Source organism: Cystoisospora suis (assembly GCF_002600585.1).
Source record: "Cystoisospora suis strain Wien I chromosome Unknown contig_1562, whole genome shotgun sequence".
In the NCBI taxonomy this organism is placed as follows: domain Eukaryota; phylum Apicomplexa; class Conoidasida; order Eucoccidiorida; family Sarcocystidae; genus Cystoisospora; species Cystoisospora suis.
Window position 1 is genome coordinate 43846 of NW_027154362.1, and position 18737 is coordinate 62582.

The following is an 18737-nucleotide window of genomic DNA, read 5'->3' on the forward strand; positions in this document are numbered from 1 at the left end:
TCTGTTTCACATCTGGAAAGCAACGCTTGTATGAGGTATGACGGCCGCGCGTCCGACAGGTGAAGAGATCCCCCCTCCCTTAGAGCTCAACAGCTCTGGATCGCGCAAAGCGGGCTCTACCACGTGATGTCCCGAGTCATCTCACTGAAACTGGGATCTCTGGCGTCAGGTAGCAACCCGCCGGTTCTTCAGCGCGAAGACAAAGTATGGAGGAGGAAGGGGAACCGCAAGGCACGGAAAAAGGAGAGGCCAAATATCACGTAAAAAGAAAAAGCGGTTTGCTCCGGCACTCAGCACAGAGCGTAGGTGATCCTGAGCGCCTTAAAAAACACGTTCCTTTTAACGTTAACACATGAACTCTTCCCTCTTTCCTTCGGAGCAGTCCTCTTCGCTACGCCCACTTTTGCATCCCAAATCACAATTTCCTATGTTTCGCAGATATCTCTACGGAGCTTGCACTTCAGCTCCGCTGGATTTTCCCCGGTCCTGCACACGAGCAAAAAAAAGCATTCTTTTGCAACTTTGACAGCTTGGACTTGCCAGAGAGAAGTGATTTGTCATCGTGCAAGCGAGGTGAAGTACTGAATGCCAACCGAGACGAAGGCGGAGGCACCGAACAAGAGGTAAAAATACGAAAGGTGAGAGAGAATGAAAAAAAAGGGAGAGGAGGCCATACATATACACATGTACAGATGAGTCGCCTAAATACAGATGTATATATATTATATATTTGCATAACATATATATATTACGCATACCGCGGAAGTTGGCAGGCAAAGACTCCAGAAGCGGGAGCTGAGCCGGTCGAGAATTAGAGAAGCACTGAAGAGAGTGTCAGCCCCTAGGTATCAATCGGATCAGAAACGGCAGTAGATGCCAAACTGAAGAAAAGCTGAATACTGTCTCTCACGGTTGGGATAGAAACAGCACTGCGTTACCAGACCTGTGCTGAGTTCACTGTACTGATGAAGGCGGAAGTCACGGCAAGACTGGAGCTAATGGTTTGCTGGCAAATGGATGACGAGAACGTAGTCGAACTTGGATAGAGGAGTAATCAGCCGGCAGCGCGCTGTTCTTGTCTTGAGAGCTTGAGCTTGGCAAGTCCACGAATTCTTAGCAAAACAAACACACGACAGGTCTCACGGACGCAGAAATTCCTCCCTTTTCGGTTTGTTGCAAAGGACTAAGGAGGAAAAGAAGACAAAAGGTAACAAAGCTCTAACGCGCTGCTTCGCCGTGGCTGAAAGCTGTTCACTGCGAGTCAGGCGTGCTAGTTTTGGCAGGCAGCTGCAATATGGCATCTGGAGATGAAGACGCGGTGACTCAAGAAGAACTTCAGAGTCCCGCTCCGTCGTCTGAATCACGCGAGTTAACTAATAGGCAATCGAATACGACTGCCGTACACAAGCGGTCCCGTTGAATAGGGAGCTTTTGGAAAACATCTGCCGCGGCCTTCGCTGCGGCGGGCAGGCCTCTCTGCATGCGCTGCTGCAAGGACGAAGGAAAGTCTCATAGCCGGAAAAAAGAAAAAGAAGAAGCAACGTGAGTAGCCTCAAGAGCTTGAGTGTGGACAGGTATATAGAACAAGGTAATGTCAATACTCAAACAGGACAGGGCTCTCAAGGCAACATTGGCCGATTAGCTCGCCAGCAGAGATAATCGCCAAGAACCTTTCTGGGCACCGAATCAACACTGGAGACACCGAGACAATGGCCAGGGTAGTCCAGCCACTTGAAAGCCCTAAACCGTTGCAGCGGAGAAGGTGTATGGACGCTGCTTGAAAGAGAAAGACTACCCTTGTGCCTTCGCCCTTGAAGTGAGTGCTGTTCTCCCAAAACCCCAACGGTTGGCCAAGTGATATCTCCTTCCAGACCCCTAGTTCTCTTCCGTTCCCCAGCGGCTGGCATCAACTCACTGGAACGATGACGAAGCAGCCTTCTGCGCCAGCTGCTGCAGAGCCGCACACGTGGCACTGGTCTGCGTGTGGAGTCAGGGGTGGAAGGAGACAAGGACGGCCTGGCATTGAAGTGACCCAAACCAAAGCGTAACTCTTCCCCGGGTTGCCCCAACCCGTTCCAGCGAAGAATGTGTATCTGGTCGTACGGGCCAGCTAAGCTCCGAGGGAAACGCCGTTGTCCTCTGGACGAGTTGCAAGGTCGCGTTGCGCTTTAAGATCTGGAGTTGCGAAGTGTACGCTGGCAGGGCTGCTGCCTCTCATACAGCGCGCCCCATTCCACGCTTGCAGATCAGCAGCGACAGTCTGAGGAGGACACGAAGGCAGTGTCACCCCTCCGGTGATAGTTTCGGACTGTTCAGCTCACACCGTCGACACGGACTGAATGGACAATGCCTGGCTACGGAAGCACAGAATGGAGATACGCCTTCAAACATGTGCTTCTCATGGCAGCAAAACGGGGACGGCAGGCCCCCTGAGATTCACTTGCGTAGCCCTGCCTTCTGCTCGCACAATGTTACCGGTGGCTGTGGGTGGGCCATCCGCGGTCGGTGTATCTGTCTACTCAAGAGGGGGTCCTCGTGAACAAAATAAGTATCCTCGCGGCTGGTCCTCGATGTGTTGACCAACTACAGTGCTCCCAGTACGGAGCTCCACCGTCTCCCCCCTCAGCTTTCCTTCCTACCCTGCCGTAATTGCGCGGAAACTCGGCCAGGTGCTGGCTGTACGAAGTGGTGTCCATTCCATCAGCGTCTGGGTTTTCGTTGCGAAGCATACATGCGACCACATGGAAGCTGTCGACCATACCTGCCTGCGAAGCGTCCGCTTCTCCACAAGAGACCAGCAGGTGTATCTACAAGTAAAACGACAGCGGCTTGTGCTCATACGACCACTTCCGTCTGCCGTGTTTGCCGCCTCTTGTCTGCGCGCCCGCGTCTTTGCGCCGGCTCAGCTTCGCAGTCCCAGTCGTATAAACATTCAGACTAGCTGGGCCCAAGGTCCTGAGACGGGAGTTGACATGGTACTGACAGAAGTTAAGGGGTACAATTATATTTCAGTAAACAGAAAGAAAGCTCCTCACAGCCAACAAATGATCATGTGGGCCTCACCACGGAACGGACACCGGTCGCTACCAGTGACGCGAAGGCACTAGATGCCGTTGTCGATAGAGCGACTGACATACACGGATTCGTCTACGACGGTCCTCTTCCGAATACGTGCGGTGACAAAACCCGGCAACCGGGAGCCGAAGCCCCAAGAAAAGATCCGGCATGTAATGCTCTTGCGCCTCATAAACCTCTGCATATGGCGGGCTTATACAGGTGCGAAATCCCTTCTGGGCGCCAAACAATGCTTTCTTCCTAACCTGATTTGGTGTCCCTCTGCCGTCACTCTTCACCTGCGGGAACTGGAGCCCCGCACAAGTCCACAGACCGGCAAGCGTGTCCCACACACGCAAGAACACTGGCGTCGCTGGTACATCAACGCGTAAGTGGAGGGCACCCAGTCAAGAACTACAACCACTGTACTGCGTCTGAGACGCTTCCGTCACGACGGGCGGCAGTTCGCGCCGCTGTTGGGAATTCTGGTACGGGAACCTGTGCGGCACGACCTCTGCAATTGTGTGCAGTAGGACAATTCTGAGCTGTCTGTCCGGATCCGTTAGACGGTCGCCGTGCACTCTCCCAGCTCGCCGCAGGGGTGCGGAAGTAATCTTTGTCAGTTGTGGAAAGCGAAGCTGAGCACAACTCTTCATCCACAGACGCTACCTGGTTCCAGCTTATACAGCTGAAGTCCAAGCAAGCAACCACATCCACGTCGTAGACTGCTCTAGTCTTGTTTCCGGTGTTGTACGCCTTCATGTCAAGGAAGGGAGCTCTGCACAGCTTTCGCGCCAACCTGCCTAAGGAAGTTCTTCTGGGTGGACGCCTTCATGTCAAGGAAGGGAGCTCTGCACAGCTTTCGCGCCAACCTGCCTAAGGAAGTTCTTCTGGGTGGACTCGACACTCCGGTCGATATCCTTTCCCTTTTCGACGCTGGACTTGAGACTGGACTCGGCAGTGTCCAACGCACTTTTCGAGCCTCCATCCAAAAGCTTCAGGTGCATCAGCTCCTTTTCCATCAGATTGAAATGCTTCGTAACTATTTCGCTACGTTTCTTGGCTTCGCCCGTCTTCTCATTCTTCAAAGCCCTCTTCAGCAGTTGCATGTTCTCTACAAACATGAAGGCCAGAGCTTGGCGGTCTTTGGTCTCTACTTTTCCGAACATTTTGGCGGCCATCTGGATGCCAAATAACATAAGCGGTATGGCGACCATCCCCAATAAGCCGAATGTCTGCGTCACGGCAGTCGTTCCGGCGGCCACAACGGCATTCAGGAGGACTGAGGTGAGGGAGAAACCCGGACCCAATGACGTTGCGAGGGTGCGGACAATGGAATCTGCTACGGCAGTGTAGAAGAAGTTTGCCCTCAGCGCCTGCATGCCGGTGATCACTAAATTGCTTAGCAGCGTTGTTCCCGCTACGCTGGCTACAGACAAAAGGGCTGCACTGACGCCGGCCTCAGTCGCGGCCCTGGGGTCGATTTGCAGGCGCGGATGCGTACCCACGTACTCTTCCATCTTTTTCAGTTTCTCGAGGTTCTGTTTCTGCTGCTTCTGGGCAAGCAGGTACATAGTTCCTGCGCCGATTGATGAACCTACCAACATGACAGTCATGCTAAATAAAGCAAGCCTTGCGGGATTGCGAAGAAGCCGAGCGACAGCCGAGTCGTCTGTGCGTGGCTGGACTTTCTTCGACCGGCTCCGGGAAGATGCTGGCCGCCTTTTCCGTGGTAACCACAGATCCACTGTGCTCGGTTCATCGTCGTCCTCGTCTTGCTCTTGCTCGCCCTGTCCATCCTCTTCCTCACCCGCCGCGCTGTCCAGGTCGGTCGCAGTATCAGTATGTTCCAGAGTCTTTTTTGCCGTCCCCAAGCTGGATGCCTCGACCATGAGCACGCGCGAAGCAGGTGGCGCAGCAACTGCTGAGTATGACTGAATCAGCGCCAACGTGGTCGCTGTACCTAGTAACAATGCGAGGGCCAGGAGGCGGCCCCCGCCCAAACTCCAAGCTGCCGCCCGCGGCATTATTGATTGCCCTGTTGTGGCACGGGGAAATGAGTTTCCCTTGTCCCGTTGTCAATTTGGGCGGTGTTACCCTGGCCAGCTGGGCGAAGTCCTGGGGGAAAAACGACAGGCTCGTTACGTAGGAAGGCGCGTCAACTCAAGCACATGCAGCAGGTTGACACTGCTGCCAGCCAGGACGCACACTGTCGGGAAATCAGACCTTGAGAGTCATACGTTTCGTGACACCCGCAAACAGCTGCGCACGACACGTACAGGACGGAAGCCAAGTCTTTGGCGTTGCGCCCTTACTTTGGGAGAACTATCATGGAGGCGCCTCCCCCGAGAAGCGCACCAGGCCCCGCTCTTCGGTTGGCAGGTAGTTGGGGTGAAAGCGCGCTACGGACCGCGGGCCCGGGAATGGTACCCCGGCATCACTTCGCTCCGCACTCAGTTGGGGCGTCCCGGCGGGCGAACCTCGACTGCGCCGGGTGAGCGCATGCAGTCCTACCTTTCAAGCCACTGCGGCGGGTCCCGGTCAGCGGCGCGGTCGGCCGCCGTAAAACACGGGGCGTGGGAGAGTGCGGCGCACTCTCTTGGTTCCACTCGGGGGTGAGAGACGGAAAGAATCAGACAGGCGTTTTGGTCTGGCCCTCTACAGGCTCAAATTTGCATGTGGTATCAGGTCCTTGGACCAGGAGAGGCCACCATGGTTCTTCATTGACTTTTGCGGCTACCTGGCACCCCCGGTAGCATCGTCGACACAGTCGGCAGTCGTTCGAGAGCTGGCCCGTCAGCCGGCACTGAATGTAACGCCACATGGTTAGGCCTGCGTCTGTGGATCTGTGACCGAGTTCACGTGCTTTTGTTCACTCGGGACTCCTAGTCACGCTGTTCGGTCGCCGGACGGGCGGGCACCACCTAACGACGCACTTCGAAGTTGCCGAGGCATACGGCTAGCACTCGAGCCATCTGCTGTAGTGTGCGTGCCCCTCGGCGCGAGTTTCTACGGCACAAGAGGGCTCTGGCTAGCTCCTTCGCGCTGCTTTTTGTCCTGCGACTCTTTTGTCGCGCGTTTCTAAAAGCCTGCCAACGGGCGCTTGTCACAAGGAGATTTCAATGTGTCTCATATCGGTGCGACTTGTTCGAGCTTCCGTGAGCGCGGTAGCCGGGAACGCGGACCGCCGCTGTCCTCTCCAAGGTCACCACGGCCCGATGTGAATGCGAGCTTGGGCCAGGTAACCCGAACACGCACAGGGGTTATCCGTGCTCTTCATTGATTTCGGCGAAGGCAGCCGTGACGGGTGCGGATGGGCGGCGGCTTTGGTTTCTGTTTCGAGGAATCGTGTGTTGTACTGCGAGACACTAGACTACCCAGCACGTAGGGGTGGCGGAGCAACCGAGTAGAACACACTTTGCTGCAACGGTGCATCGAAATGCAGCACCCACAGCCTGCTTCGTGGGCTACGGAACGCTCGACGCCACAGGGGACAGCTGTTTGCTTCAGAGGACATTAGGTCAGGAAGCTAGTGTCCGTGTTACAATACGTGATTGTGGGAGCTGTGCAGCCACTGGGGCTAAACTGCATTCGCCCTCTAGTTGCGCCGCTGTAAGACTGCCGTTTGCTTGAGACACTTGGAGTAACCAGGAGTCTCCTTGGACCGGACTAACCTTGGTAACCTGGCGCGCTTGTCTGTCTAACAAAGACAGATAGCCACACGAGCAATGGGAGGGTAACGACGCGCCGTTCTGCGAAGGCGACGGCGGGCACCATCGCCTTAATCTCATCCTGAGAAACAGTCATTTTCACTTGTACAGCCTCGCGCTGTACGGCCTCTTTTTGAAGAAGTCCATAAAAAGTACCATCGCTGTCAAAATAGCCAGAAGCCCTATGCCGCACCGGCTGTGGAGTACCGCGAGTCTGCTGCCGCGTGCCGCGCTGCGCAACGTGCAGAGCACCAACCAGCCGTGTGCGCGCAGAACGGAATGGATAAGAACGTGCCGTATGCGCTGTCCCGGGCACTCGTCTGACCTGTGCGTTGTGGAGATTACACGACCGGCGACTTCAGTTCGAGATTTCGTATGTTTTCTTTCGCAGCAGCTGCACCATACTCAGTACAGTTAGGGCGACACTTTGCAGCCACAGTAATCTCAAGCCTGCGACGCCGGCTATTCGGCGTCCTGAACTCAACTTCAGCTGGTGCAAACCACTGGAGCGTCGCACAGAGGGTGGGTCATCGGTAACATGTCGCTTGGGTTTCTGACAACCTGTGACGGGGTGAACGGGGCACATCTCCCATCCTTTCGAGCACAGGGACGAGCGGCTTCTGCCAAAATGGCTGCTTGTCGTTTCCTTTAACCGTGTTGCTAGGTGTCTTCGTCCTTTGGATCAGGCATTCCCTTGGCTCGGTGCTGCACGGTTGGCTCATATGCGGCTACGCCTAGTGCGCTGACTTGACTTGTCCAAGAAAGAGTCTCTGACGCTCCCTGCCGACACGGCTCAGGTGAAACGACGAGCCCTAATTGCACACGCCGACGCACGAGAGTAGCACGCACAACAGAAGAGACAACCGACCTCGCGCCCAGCTGTCGAGCCACACTGTCAAGACATGGCTGTGCATGCGGCGAGACTCAAAGCTCTCTGTGGCTCACACAACATGTGCTTTTCGTCGCTGTACACTTCAGCAGAGTCACACGTAATACGGGGCCGGGCCACGCTCACTTCTTCGGCGGGGTGGCAGCGTGGGCTGTCTGGCTTCGCTATTTTTCTTGATGCATGGACCATTTACGACGACAATGCACGGCAGTCTGTGAGGCTCCTCACATGTCTTCGATGTAAACACTATCTGTACTCCCAACGAAAAGTGCGTCCGGTGTAGTGCTTCCGTGGTCTGCTGTGACTTGCGTGTGGCAGATTCTTCTGAGTGACTCTCTTGGCTTTTGGTCGTGCTGCAGCTTGGTCAACGACAATAAAGATTCCGTAGCCGTCTATTCCAGTCTCCTTCGAGAAACAGTCAAAGGTGAAATTCAGCTCGGACAAATTACGATCATCCTTCCTCTGTCTCCGGTGCCGTTCGGGTAGTATGCTGCTTGTCTGAGGGCATCTCCCGGATTCGCTTTCCCCCAGTTCGACTAACGAGCGGCATCGACAACGGAAGAAAGCCATCTCTCGATTCCGGCCCTCGGTTGAAGTATCGCTTCTTGTGTCGTCCGCGAACCAGAGGAGCCGTTGTGAGACTTCAGCTCTGTCCGCGCCGGGAGGTCTCGACTCCATCGGTGAGAAGTCTTTCAACCTCATAACCGTAAGACTTAGCCTTCACCAGTGGGTCCGACAGGATGACCGAGGCCATGTGTCATTTTGTACGATGGCTGGAGGCTGCCACGAATTACAGGGTTCGTTGAAGTCGCTTGAGTGGATCGGGTAAAATCTAGGTGCTTCGGACAGTTTCACAAGCCTTGGTATGGCCTTATGAGCCAGTTCGTTTCCAACCATCAGTCTTGTCATGGTTAGTTTCCTGTACGATGAGGGTCCTTCACCGCTACGTCATATGCCCTGAATTGAACTCGATTCCGTACTTCTCACATCCTGTCTCTCCGAACAAGGGTCGGGCCCAGCAGCTTGTACTGGAGTTTCCGTTGACAAAGAGGCCTTCACCTCACCACGCCGCCTGCCACCGTCAGTGGGGAGAAACTGACGTGGGGAAAAGGAGACAAACCTGCCTGCTGTGTCTGTGTGGGTATGTTCTAGTGTCCCCGCCCCTTCCTCATTGCATATTCACCAAAGCGTATCACTCTTTCGCATCTCAGAAATCTTGTTTTTCGTCCTCGTTTCTTTTTTCAGAAGTGGCAGGGCTCCACAGGCCCGTGTACGAGGTGTCACCTTCCTTACCTTTCTCGTTGAGCTGTATCTAACAGAACATGCTGGAAGCGGTACACAGGCGGCTGTTAGTTTTCTTCTCTAGTAGAGGCGGTTTGCGTTCTCTTCACTCCGTTTTCCTGATCGACTTTGGGAATCACAGTTGACGACCCATTCTTCATGGGACTGCCGTGACTGTTAGCTCCTAATACATTTTCCGCCCTTCGCCATGGCGGCCGCTGGAAAGAAAGTTGTGATCGCTCCTCCAGCTATCAAGAAACCCGACATTGCTATTAAGAAGCCTCTTATTCCTGTCACGCCCGCGAAGAAAGCTTCTGGCTCTAAGGGCTCTCCTCTTCAACAGGCTGCTGGAGGGGCGGACGGTAAGCCTCCTCCACCAAAGCCAGTCCTTGTAGCTAAGAAAGGTGTTGGAGGTACTCCTGCCTCTGCCGCCGGGGAAACAAAGGCAACGGCTTTGAAAAAACCTGCCGTTGTTAGTCCACCAGGGAAAACAGCTACGCCAAAAGAAGGTAGCAAGGCTCCTCAGAAGAAACCTGGTCAAGATACTCGAAAGAAAGATGGCAAAGGTGGCGGGGCCGCCGCCGCAAGTAAGGCTGTGAAGAAGGTGTACGGGGGCTCTCCGAAAGAAGGAGGAGGAGGGGGCGCACAACAAAAGAGAGCGAAGGAGGAGAAAAAGAAAAGCCGGGACAAAGGAGGTGGGGGCTTTCTATCTCGCCTTTTTGGCAGGAGAGCAGAACCAGATTCTGATGAGGATGACGAATCATCAGACAACAAAGTAAAACAAGTAGCACCCCCCCCTCCACGGTTCGAAAATGTGAAGCCAAGAAAGATGGTCGGGGGAGCCAAACCAGGGGCAGGTGGAGCAGGTCCTCCCAAGTTTGGGACAGGAGAAGCTCGCAAGTTTCAGCCTCTTAGAAAAGGAGCCGGTCTCCCTGGGGCTCCAGCCGGCAAAAGCGAGGAAGGACATGATATGGCTTCCAAACTGAAGGGGCCGATGCCTTCAGTGAAGGAAATTCCTGTCAAACCTGACACAAAGTTAGCGGGGAAAAAAAGCATGTCTTCCAAACTTCCTCCGGCCAATGGGCCTGGTCCACCTCCGTTAAAGAAGGCTGAAGGAATCGCAGCTGGCGTTCCTTCCCGGGGAGAAGGGGGTGACAAAACAGAGGCGGGGAACGATCTGGACAAAGCCTTATCTCCTTTGCCGCCGAAGATCTTGCCCAAGATTGAACCAAAGAAACCAATTCCTACGGCACCTGCCAAACCCTTAGGGATCGCACCGAAAAAGATTGATATTGTACCTAAAAAGCTGCCTTCACCCAAGAAGGAGGAGGAACCAGGTATTCACGAATCTCTACACTCTCTTCGAAGATGACTGAAGCGCTTTCAGCACAACGTTTTGATGTCGGTCGTAACAGTTCACAGCTTATATGACGGTTTTGTGACTGTCATTCTGTGAATACGCCTGCCAGCTAGGGCACATCTTCGTATATGAGTATGGGGTGTCCAGGTACCTCCTCCACGTAGACATGTCCCCTTCACACGTGAGTAATACCTTTCTCTCGCAGTATATGCCCTATCTACAGTTTGAACGTGTATCCGTGTAGTGAGTTGTCTGTGTACGATTTTCCCGGCTTCGTAATTGTACCAGTGATGAGTTGATCACGCAGGATTATCAGAGTGCGGTGCCGCAAGACTTGAGTAGGCTCTCCTGCGATAGACCTAGGGCGTCAGAAGGAGTTACGAATTTCGCCCTTAGCATCGGTGCAGGAAGCACCACATTCCTCTCTTGGCCCGGGGCGGAAACATAAACAGATAGACACCTGCCTACATAGATAGAAGACTGATACAGAGCGGTTTGTCATCTTCGATCATTTTTTTCCCCTCGAAAGTTTGTCGCTTTGTTGTCTGATTAGTGCTCTCCCTCTTGAGGAGGGATGCTCCCTCGTCTCGTTGTCTTTTTGTTGAGTGTAATGTCTAACCTTCATGCGACCTCTTACTAAAGACGTGTGCCTCATGTGGGTTTACCTTCCTGCTCGCCTGCAAGCAGAACCGGCGAAAAAAGCGGCTAAACCACCCTCGCCGCCTCCTCCTGGAGAAAAGAAGGAGGCCGAGGGAGAAGGAAAGCGACAGGGACTCGTTGGAAAGAATCTGGGCGGCTTTCCAAAAAAAGAGGCGAGTGGGGATGAACCGATGGGAGACGGGGAAAAAAAGGAGGGAGGGAAGAAGCCTTCTGTATTTGATCGGCTTATGGCTAAGGATAAGGATGCAAAAGGCCCTGCTCCTAAGCGTACCCTTGCGGATCTTCTAGGGAAAGATACAGGGAAACCGTCTGCAGCTGCTACCGGGGGGGGCCGTGCAGATGATGATTCACTTCCAGGCAAAGTGAAGAATTTCTTACAAAAACATCCGCAACATTATCCGAAATCTGACGATGAGCTACGCCAGGATATACCTGATAGTCAACTAAAGATCGTACAGGATGGCATTGGGGCCTCTGAAGCGGACGCCGCGGCACTAAGGAAGGCTACCAAGGCTGCGTATGGTAAGAAGAAGTTGAAGGAAGGTGAACGTGTGGGGGTTCTCAGTCTACAAGAATTCTCAGTTCATGAATGCAGGCGTGTATCCAATTCTCACTTTCGCCTTTGCTTCACGTTTGTTTTTTGTGGCGCCCCTTGGGATACGCATTGCATTAGGACGTCTCGATTCTGGTGGTCGTCAAGGAAATCCGATGCTGCTGCATTATTTCGAGAGCACATCTATACATCCCCGGTGTTTATAGTTAGGACGAGGTTGCTGTCCCCCTCATACAAAGCAGACATTAGAGTCACTGTTTCAGACCAACACTTGCGGGTACATAGGTGCGTATATGTATGTCGCAAACGATGGTTGCGAGGAAGGCCAATATCTCTGTCAAGGACTGCTCATCGTTCTCTCCCACTCAACGCTTGGTGCCTGTCCCTCCTCGTACGTTTCTCTTCTCGGCGAAGAAAGCAGGCGTAGCACGTGATGCGGCGGAGAACACCCGGTAGCCCCAAACTGTGGAGGTATCGTCGTGTTCCAGACGGGTTTGTGGACGATTTGTCGGACTTACGGAGGAAGAAGAGAGAGGGATATACTTGGGGTGATTTCGCGTGACCCCGGGGGTTTTCGTTCCTCAGTCCCTCACCTCACAGGATCACCGGCGAAGCATCACGAGAGCGAAGAGTGGAGACATGGTGTACACATTGTACCCTCGCTGTTGGCACCTGTGTTGTCATCACGTCGCCTTTCCTATCCAGTCGCACACCATTTTCCTGGCTTTTGCAGGGGGCTTTTTCCTCACAAACTGTCCTGGTATGTGCTTGTAGAGCACTCACTGCATGATGATAAGCGGGGAATCTGACCGATTTGTTCCTCTCTCTCTCTCTGTCTTTCTCTGTATGCGGCAGGCTTCGAGTTAGCACGTCGTCTTGTGAAGGATTTTGGAGCCTCAAACTGGGGTAGTCGCCGCCAAGACCTTCTTGAGGGCAAACTTGGACCAGAGCCTGTCGCGAAGGAACTGGCACGGGATAACCCAAAGCTTGCGGAGCTGCGCGACTGGACTGCTTTAGTGCAGGCGTACGCTGGTAAGTGGGAATAATACGAGCGCACGACTTCATCTAAAGCTGTCCGTTGATATTGTTTAGCAACAGCAACACCTTAGGATGTGGGTGTTGTCCTCCTCGGATAGGCCTGAAACACTGAAGGAAATCCATGACTAGAGGGAGCACGGAAACCTACCGACATTTCTCCCCTGTTGTAACGCTACGTCACCATGTGGTTCTACATGCTAAACAGGGACTAGAACACCCACGGACAGCAGCTGATGTAGTCAGTCGAAGAAAACAGATCATCCTCGGTACGGATATGTACTCTCCCTTCCCAGCACTCTAGTATCTAATCAGCCGACCCTCTTCGTACACTCTGGTAGTTGCTCAGGATGGTAGAGGTTGGTATATGATGTCATGATGGTCCGGGAGACGTCCTGTTTGTTTTTAGCCTTCTTATCTTGTACTGCCTTGCTGTCTTCATGGATGGAGCATCTCTTTGGTCTTGCCTATGTACCTGAAACATAATCCATGTTTTCATAGTAAACTAACACACCTCGGAGATTCCCGGAGACATTTCTCCGGGATATCAAGTCAACTTTGAAACTATCTCCAGGCTTTGGGTGTGCAAGGCTAACAGCCAATTACACCAGCGCGCGTGCTACCAGGTCCTGATAGCAACCGCTTCCATGCTGCTAGAGCTGGATAAAAACAGCTTGCCTGCTGCCAGGCGTGGCTAACAACAGCTAGCATGTTGGTAGGCCTGCGTGAGAACAGCTCGCGTGCCAATCCTGCAATTTACTATCTCTCCACTTGGCATTTACCGCACTCAGTACTGAATAAGAATCCACAAAGACTTAGGCAAGTATTGTGGAACGCGAATCACCTGCTGCCACACGTAGTAGGGAGAAGTCTACTTTTGGTACCACTAGGTATTTTTTTCACAAACACCATCATGACAGCGGAGAATTGTCCACGAGGCTATTTCTAGTCTTACCGTCGCCATCATATCTTAAACGTGTTACACGGGCAAGATACCCTTGCATGCATATGCGATATCGATGACATACACAACTGATGACTCTGAGCTCACAACTAGAGCTCTATTGTAGACTCTGGGTCAGTTCGTATCCTCTTTGTGTTTGATTTTTTCGTCATCAATCATACCAGCCGAAGGGAAGGCCCTGACTGCGGCGTTGGATCGACTCAAAACAGAAAATTCGAAAGCGCACACTGAGCTCTTGCAAGCCCCGTTCAACGATAGAGACAAGTTCAATTCTGTTGCCGCACCAATTGTTAGTAAAGTCAAGGCCAGTGAGGAGAACGCTGCACTGGACCCTGCTTACTTACAGGAACATCTTCAGGACTTTGCCGGTAAGAAGCGGGAGAGCGTAGCAGGAGAGCTACTATTGCATCCACGCGGTAACTTCGGCTCGAGATCGGTCGATAGGGTCTTGTACGGGTACGGCGCTAGTGCTTTATCCTCTTGCACTTTCCGACGTGGTTTGTTCCCTGTGTCTCTGTATATGCAATGAACAAGGAGTTTCACTCCATAGAGGGTTGTACTGCTACAATGTTTTTTAAGGCCACCAACAAATGGTAGTAGCGCAATAATGATTGTACCACAGGATTTACGGTCCTGCGAGAAGATCATTAGACGATGGCAGCGTGGAAGGGAAGTCAGGCCCTCGAATGCGCGCTTCACAACTCTTCGCATCTGTGTGCTCGCCTTCTTCACAGCCCATACCCAAGCACTCACGGAGGTCCGAAGTTTTCTAGAAAAGGAACCTGACGTCCTGAGAAACATTGTTGATGCCCCTAAATTCAAAGAGAAACCGAAAGCTTCAGCTGCTGCGGCTTCTACGACTAAAGGAGCTGGCGCAGCAGGAGCTAGCGCTGGGGGCGGAGGAAGGTCTGGTAGCGCAGGAACACCTTCGCAGCCAGCAACAAGAGGGTGGTCTCCCTCTGGCAGTCGGTTGAAAGAGGGGTCCTCGGGTGGATTGAAGATTGGAGCAAAAGCATCAGGACCGTCATTACCATCCGCGGAGGCTCTCCGCGCTCACGGAGAGAAGCTGTTCTCAGATGCGTTAAGCAAACTCGTTGCTGCATTCGGCGACAAGTATCGGTCTGCAATCCTTGCTGGAGTAGCTCACGAGTTCGAATGTAAGGCGGGGGGTGCACACAGAGCACTTCTGAGTGATATTTCTCGTAACAGAGGAGAACGGCAATGGCTGGTTAAAGAGATAAGCGCCAGTTAGAACGACCGGCCTCCCGGCTAGTCAACTTGTTGCTTTCTGATTTAATTGAAGGAAACATCAATACGTAGGTGTCGACACAGCAAATGTATGTATATACATACTGGTGACTGTAACACACCAGTTTCTTTCCCGTAGTCTTCTGTCCCTGCCTACGGCTTTTCTGCACTCTATACGCAGCAGAGAGAATATGGAAGAATTACCCCAGTCCTGGCCCCAGAACTTCTCCTGTTATAACTTGTGGGGGTCTCCCGAACTTCCTTTTCCTCTCACTCGTGCCTTATCAGTTTCTTTGCCTCAGTTCGTTGGCACATGGGGACAACGCCCTCTGTATGCCTTTGTGTGCCCACCCGCGGTCGCACATAAGATCTTTCTATGTGCGCCTGCGGTGCTATGGCTGTCACCGGCCCCTGGCTACCCGCAGCCACGGGGGGAAGGCAAAGAAGACTGGCCGAGAGAGTGAGAATAAAAATGGGTTGCTTCCGCTTGTGAAGCTCATACATTTTCCCTAGTCATAATAATGCTGTCTTTTCCTCTTCTGCTGCTATAGCGATGGCGATACCCCAAGGGACGTGCTGGCTGATAGAACAGCTGTTGATTGAAGACCCGATTACGAAGGTCTTCACTCATCACCGAGTAATATCGTACTTGCTCGGTTTTCTGGATAGCACGGCATACATAAGGTTTCGACAGTGCAGCAAGCTCCTATGTAGAGCGGTCGAGATGGATTTGAACAAGCGGCTGTATCGACTTCCTTTCCAGTTCTATTCGGAGAAAACCGACATCGGCTATTGTAAGGAAATTGCTCCTTCCTTGTTCTCAAGTGGAGAGCTTGCGGGGACGGGAGGCGTCCTCCTCGTGATACCCCTCTGTGTGTTTTGGGAACAGACGACCTTCTCCTTATGTATCTGCTGGTTTTTCTGTAGCGGGTGTAGTTACTTGTTTGAGAGGTGATGGATTGTTGTGCCGCCTGAAGGAATAGAAGCATCACGTTAGGTGTCGCCAGGCTAGATAGAACAAGAAGACGATGGTGACGTCTTTTTTCTCTCGACTAGGGGTGAGAGTCAGCTAGTGGTAGGCTCCCGAGGGTTTCGGTTTACTTCCTTTCTGTCTGCAGTAGCATTAGCTTGAACCGGTGCCAGAACTAGGCTATCGCTCGGAGGGGAAAGGAGGCAGGGATGAAAGGGACTTTCTGCCGACGTAATAGGGTCTACTATCAGATACAATAGAGCGGTAGGGGGGCGCGTTCTACACTAAAATATAGCATATTGAAGGGGTGTGTATCTTTCTTTTCTGTGTGTTGTCCTTCGTTATCTGGTGAGACGTCTTATTCATTCGCATGCCACAAGCCTGCTGTACGGCAACTATACGTAGTCCACTATGGTTCCCTCGTATCACCGGTAGATCTGAAATCAGCTGACCCTTCTTGGTGTGTTGATATCGACTGCTTAATGGCTATCGCAAGAGCATAATGATGTTCTGGGAAAAGGGGAATCTCTTGTTGCCTTGTAGTCTTTCAGGTCGTCAGCTTCTTCTGCCGTCTCGCGTCACGTTTGGAGCCCATGGATCGCATGCAGTACCGCCCGACAATGCTGGCGCTTAAAGCAGCCCAGTGGATGGCCCCTGTCTCTGCGGATTCGATGCACTCACAGCTCTACGTATCCCTCGATCGTATACCACACGAGATGATTTCTTCGCGTGAAGCAGAAAGACCTTACCCACATCTTTGGAGGAAATCTTCGTAAGCGGGCAGTTTATGTGGTGGCGGGGCTAGGGTGGGGGGAGGGTGTGGTGCTGCCGACGTATGTAGATATATATTGATATATGCATAAGTGTGCATCTATCAGCTGATTTGTGCGTCGCTGCAGAAACAGAAGAAGCGACAATAAAGGATGTGCAGCAGTATGCAGGTCAATCAGTCCCACAGTTATTATGACATCATGCCAAGATTTACTCAGGGTATCCCCTGTAGTGCGTTTTGTACTGATATGTAGGTGAAGGTACTAGTGTTCGAGGGTTTCCGGCAACGAAATTCTTCGTCTCCTTGAGGGTTACATACCTACCTGTCTACGGATGCAAACGGAAAGACTTCTCGACAGTGAATGTGAATTTACTCTCACGATGCGTGGAATGTACTGCTCGAAGATGCGCGTTTGTCGAACTCCGCCGTGAGGTATCATCGTCACCCTGCCTCCTTCTTTGAGTGCTACGGGCGATATTTTTCACGTAGCTTTACTGTGATGCGCGTAGTAAGCGCCTCTGCCTGGCTCTTGGGGGCTGATCCCGCGTAGATTCTCAGGACAGCTCCTAGGACTGCACGTGCAACAAATATGCACAGGAATGCAGCAACCGTAGTGTACTCGGTTGCGTGCGCGTATGGTAGTGAATATGCGAAAGTGGGCGTCCGCGTGATGCCGCTGACCAAAGACTTTTTTTGTTGTTCCCTAGACAAGAAGAAGCCTTTAGCTGGGGACGGAGACATGAATGAAAAGCTCTGAAGATGATGGCGTACCTACCCCCATGGTGTCTGTTCTACATGCTCGGTCCATCTAGAACTCGTAGGGAAGGTTGTGTTGGTGTGGTAGTGCTTTCCCCGATTGAAGAAAAAGAGAAGGCGGATGAGGTGAGAGGTTAGATGTTGACCCTGTTCCTCTCTTTGAATGTCTTTGTATAGAGCTCATGCCGATCCCCTGGGCAAGGTGACCTCGACCGAGATCAGCCTATATGATTTCATTGCCGAGTACAGAAAGCGTGTGTTTGTTGTGCGAGACGAAATCGTCTGGCAACAGCCTGTTGACGACCTTGACGCGGATAGTGTCTGTTCTCTTCTTCAGCAGGTAAGACGTTCTGAAGCCGTATTGATGATCTCATTCTTGTAGGATATGCGGGTGTAAACGAAGGAAATTGAACCCTCTTTCTCCAGTTTCCCAAAATTGATAGACATATGCGTGGTACGCCGTTGATTAACAGTATTATTGTCGAACCGCCGGGCACGTATATGAGGGGGGCGATGCACACGTTCTTAAGACTGATGTGTGCTGCTGGCGTCACGGTGTGAAGTATCAGTGTCAGCCGAACACCTCGAGAACAGGAAGTTTTCTGAAGTATGTGCCCTCTTACCTGTTTGAGCTTGTTGTCATTCCTGCTCGAGAACATACGCCTACTCGAAAAACATGGCGGTGCGGTGACTTCTCGAACTGCTTAATGCATGCTTAGTAGGTACTAGAGCAATACTAGACAGAGCCGAGCTATTTACGCACGAACATGGGACAACGGCCTCATTAAAAGACTCTTTCGCCGGGAACCTGTTGTGTGGTATTTCTTCTGCGAAAGGAACATCCTCGTCTCGCGCTCTTTTTCTTCCTCGTGGTCCTCTCAGCCTGGGTGCCATCCAAGGATCATTCATTCCGATATACATAAAGGGGAACTAACCCTCGTTTGCCAGTTCTTCACGACCACTGGCGCGTGGTCCTCTCATGCTACTAGGAAGTCCCTTTGCTGATGTTTCCGTTTTGCAGCTTTTGAAGACACTAAAACAGATTGCTGAGCATCACAACGGAGTCTGCGTGTTCCGACGAACAGAGTACATGCTGAATACAGGTATCGAAATTACGCATCGGGTATGGCTTCAGTGCACTCTCATATGGAACGGCGATCTTCAGGCCCCACAAAGATCGAGACGGTTACATTTGACCATCGCAGATCACTTCCGGTGGACTGGCTGATAATGACGATGATGATCTCAGAGCTTGAAAATCTGCTAAGTCTACCGCTCTTACCTTTGCAAGGACGCATCGTCCACCCCTTGTTTGTTTTGTTGACGGCTTCGGTGGTTCATTTGCAGATGCTCGTCCATCCGCGTCTGTCTCGCCTAATTCAGTCCTTCCCGTACTCTTTCACTCATTATTTTTTGTTCTGGTCTCGCACAGCAGTTGGATGGACTACAGCAGCGCTGGTCACACCTTTGCTGTCGAAGTCTTTA

General features: G+C 52.4%; 3 protein-coding genes across 3 annotated transcripts; 2 read left to right on the plus strand and 1 right to left on the minus strand.

The window, feature by feature from the left end:
- Positions 1 to 2992: 2992 nt before the first annotated feature.
- On the minus strand, positions 2993 to 5491 carry CSUI_003491 (uncharacterized protein). The gene has a single exon (XM_068063689.1). The coding sequence runs from the start codon at positions 5079 to 5081 to the stop codon at positions 3891 to 3893; it is 1191 nt and encodes a 396-aa protein (XP_067924333.1). The 5' UTR covers positions 5082 to 5491; the 3' UTR covers positions 2993 to 3890.
- Positions 5492 to 5587: 96 nt separating this feature from the next.
- CSUI_003492 (uncharacterized protein) lies at positions 5588 to 6725 on the plus strand (the record flags this gene model as incomplete). The annotated part of the gene is made up of 1 exon (XM_068063690.1): positions 5588 to 6725. A coding segment is annotated over one exon (222 nt), but the record flags the coding sequence as incomplete, so codon positions are not given.
- A 738-nt stretch (positions 6726 to 7463) lies between these two features.
- On the plus strand, positions 7464 to 18695 carry CSUI_003493 (uncharacterized protein). The gene is made up of 9 exons (XM_068063691.1): positions 7464 to 10271; positions 10982 to 11476; positions 12363 to 12539; positions 13671 to 13962; positions 14241 to 14663; positions 15306 to 15548; positions 16268 to 16496; positions 17430 to 17592; positions 18274 to 18695. Exons 1-5 carry the CDS (start codon positions 9143 to 9145, stop codon positions 14290 to 14292), a joined length of 2145 nt encoding a protein of 714 aa, XP_067924335.1. The 5' UTR covers positions 7464 to 9142; the 3' UTR covers positions 14293 to 14663; positions 15306 to 15548; positions 16268 to 16496; positions 17430 to 17592; positions 18274 to 18695.
- The last annotated feature ends 42 nt before the right edge of the window (positions 18696 to 18737 follow it).

Coding starts and splice junctions, on each gene's coding strand:
- CSUI_003491 (XM_068063689.1), bottom strand. CDS start 5,081: ATGCCGCGGGCGGCAGCTTGGAGTTTGGGCGGGGGCCGCCTCCTGGCC.
- CSUI_003493 (XM_068063691.1), top strand. CDS start 9,143: ATGGCGGCCGCTGGAAAGAAAGTTGTGATCGCTCCTCCAGCTATCAAG. Junction 10,272..10,981: donor CAAGAAGGAGGAGGAACCAG/GTATTCACGAAT, acceptor GCCTGCAAGCAG/AACCGGCGAAAAAAGCGGCT. Junction 12,540..13,670: donor TTTAGTGCAGGCGTACGCTG/GTAAGTGGGAAT, acceptor CAATCATACCAG/CCGAAGGGAAGGCCCTGACT.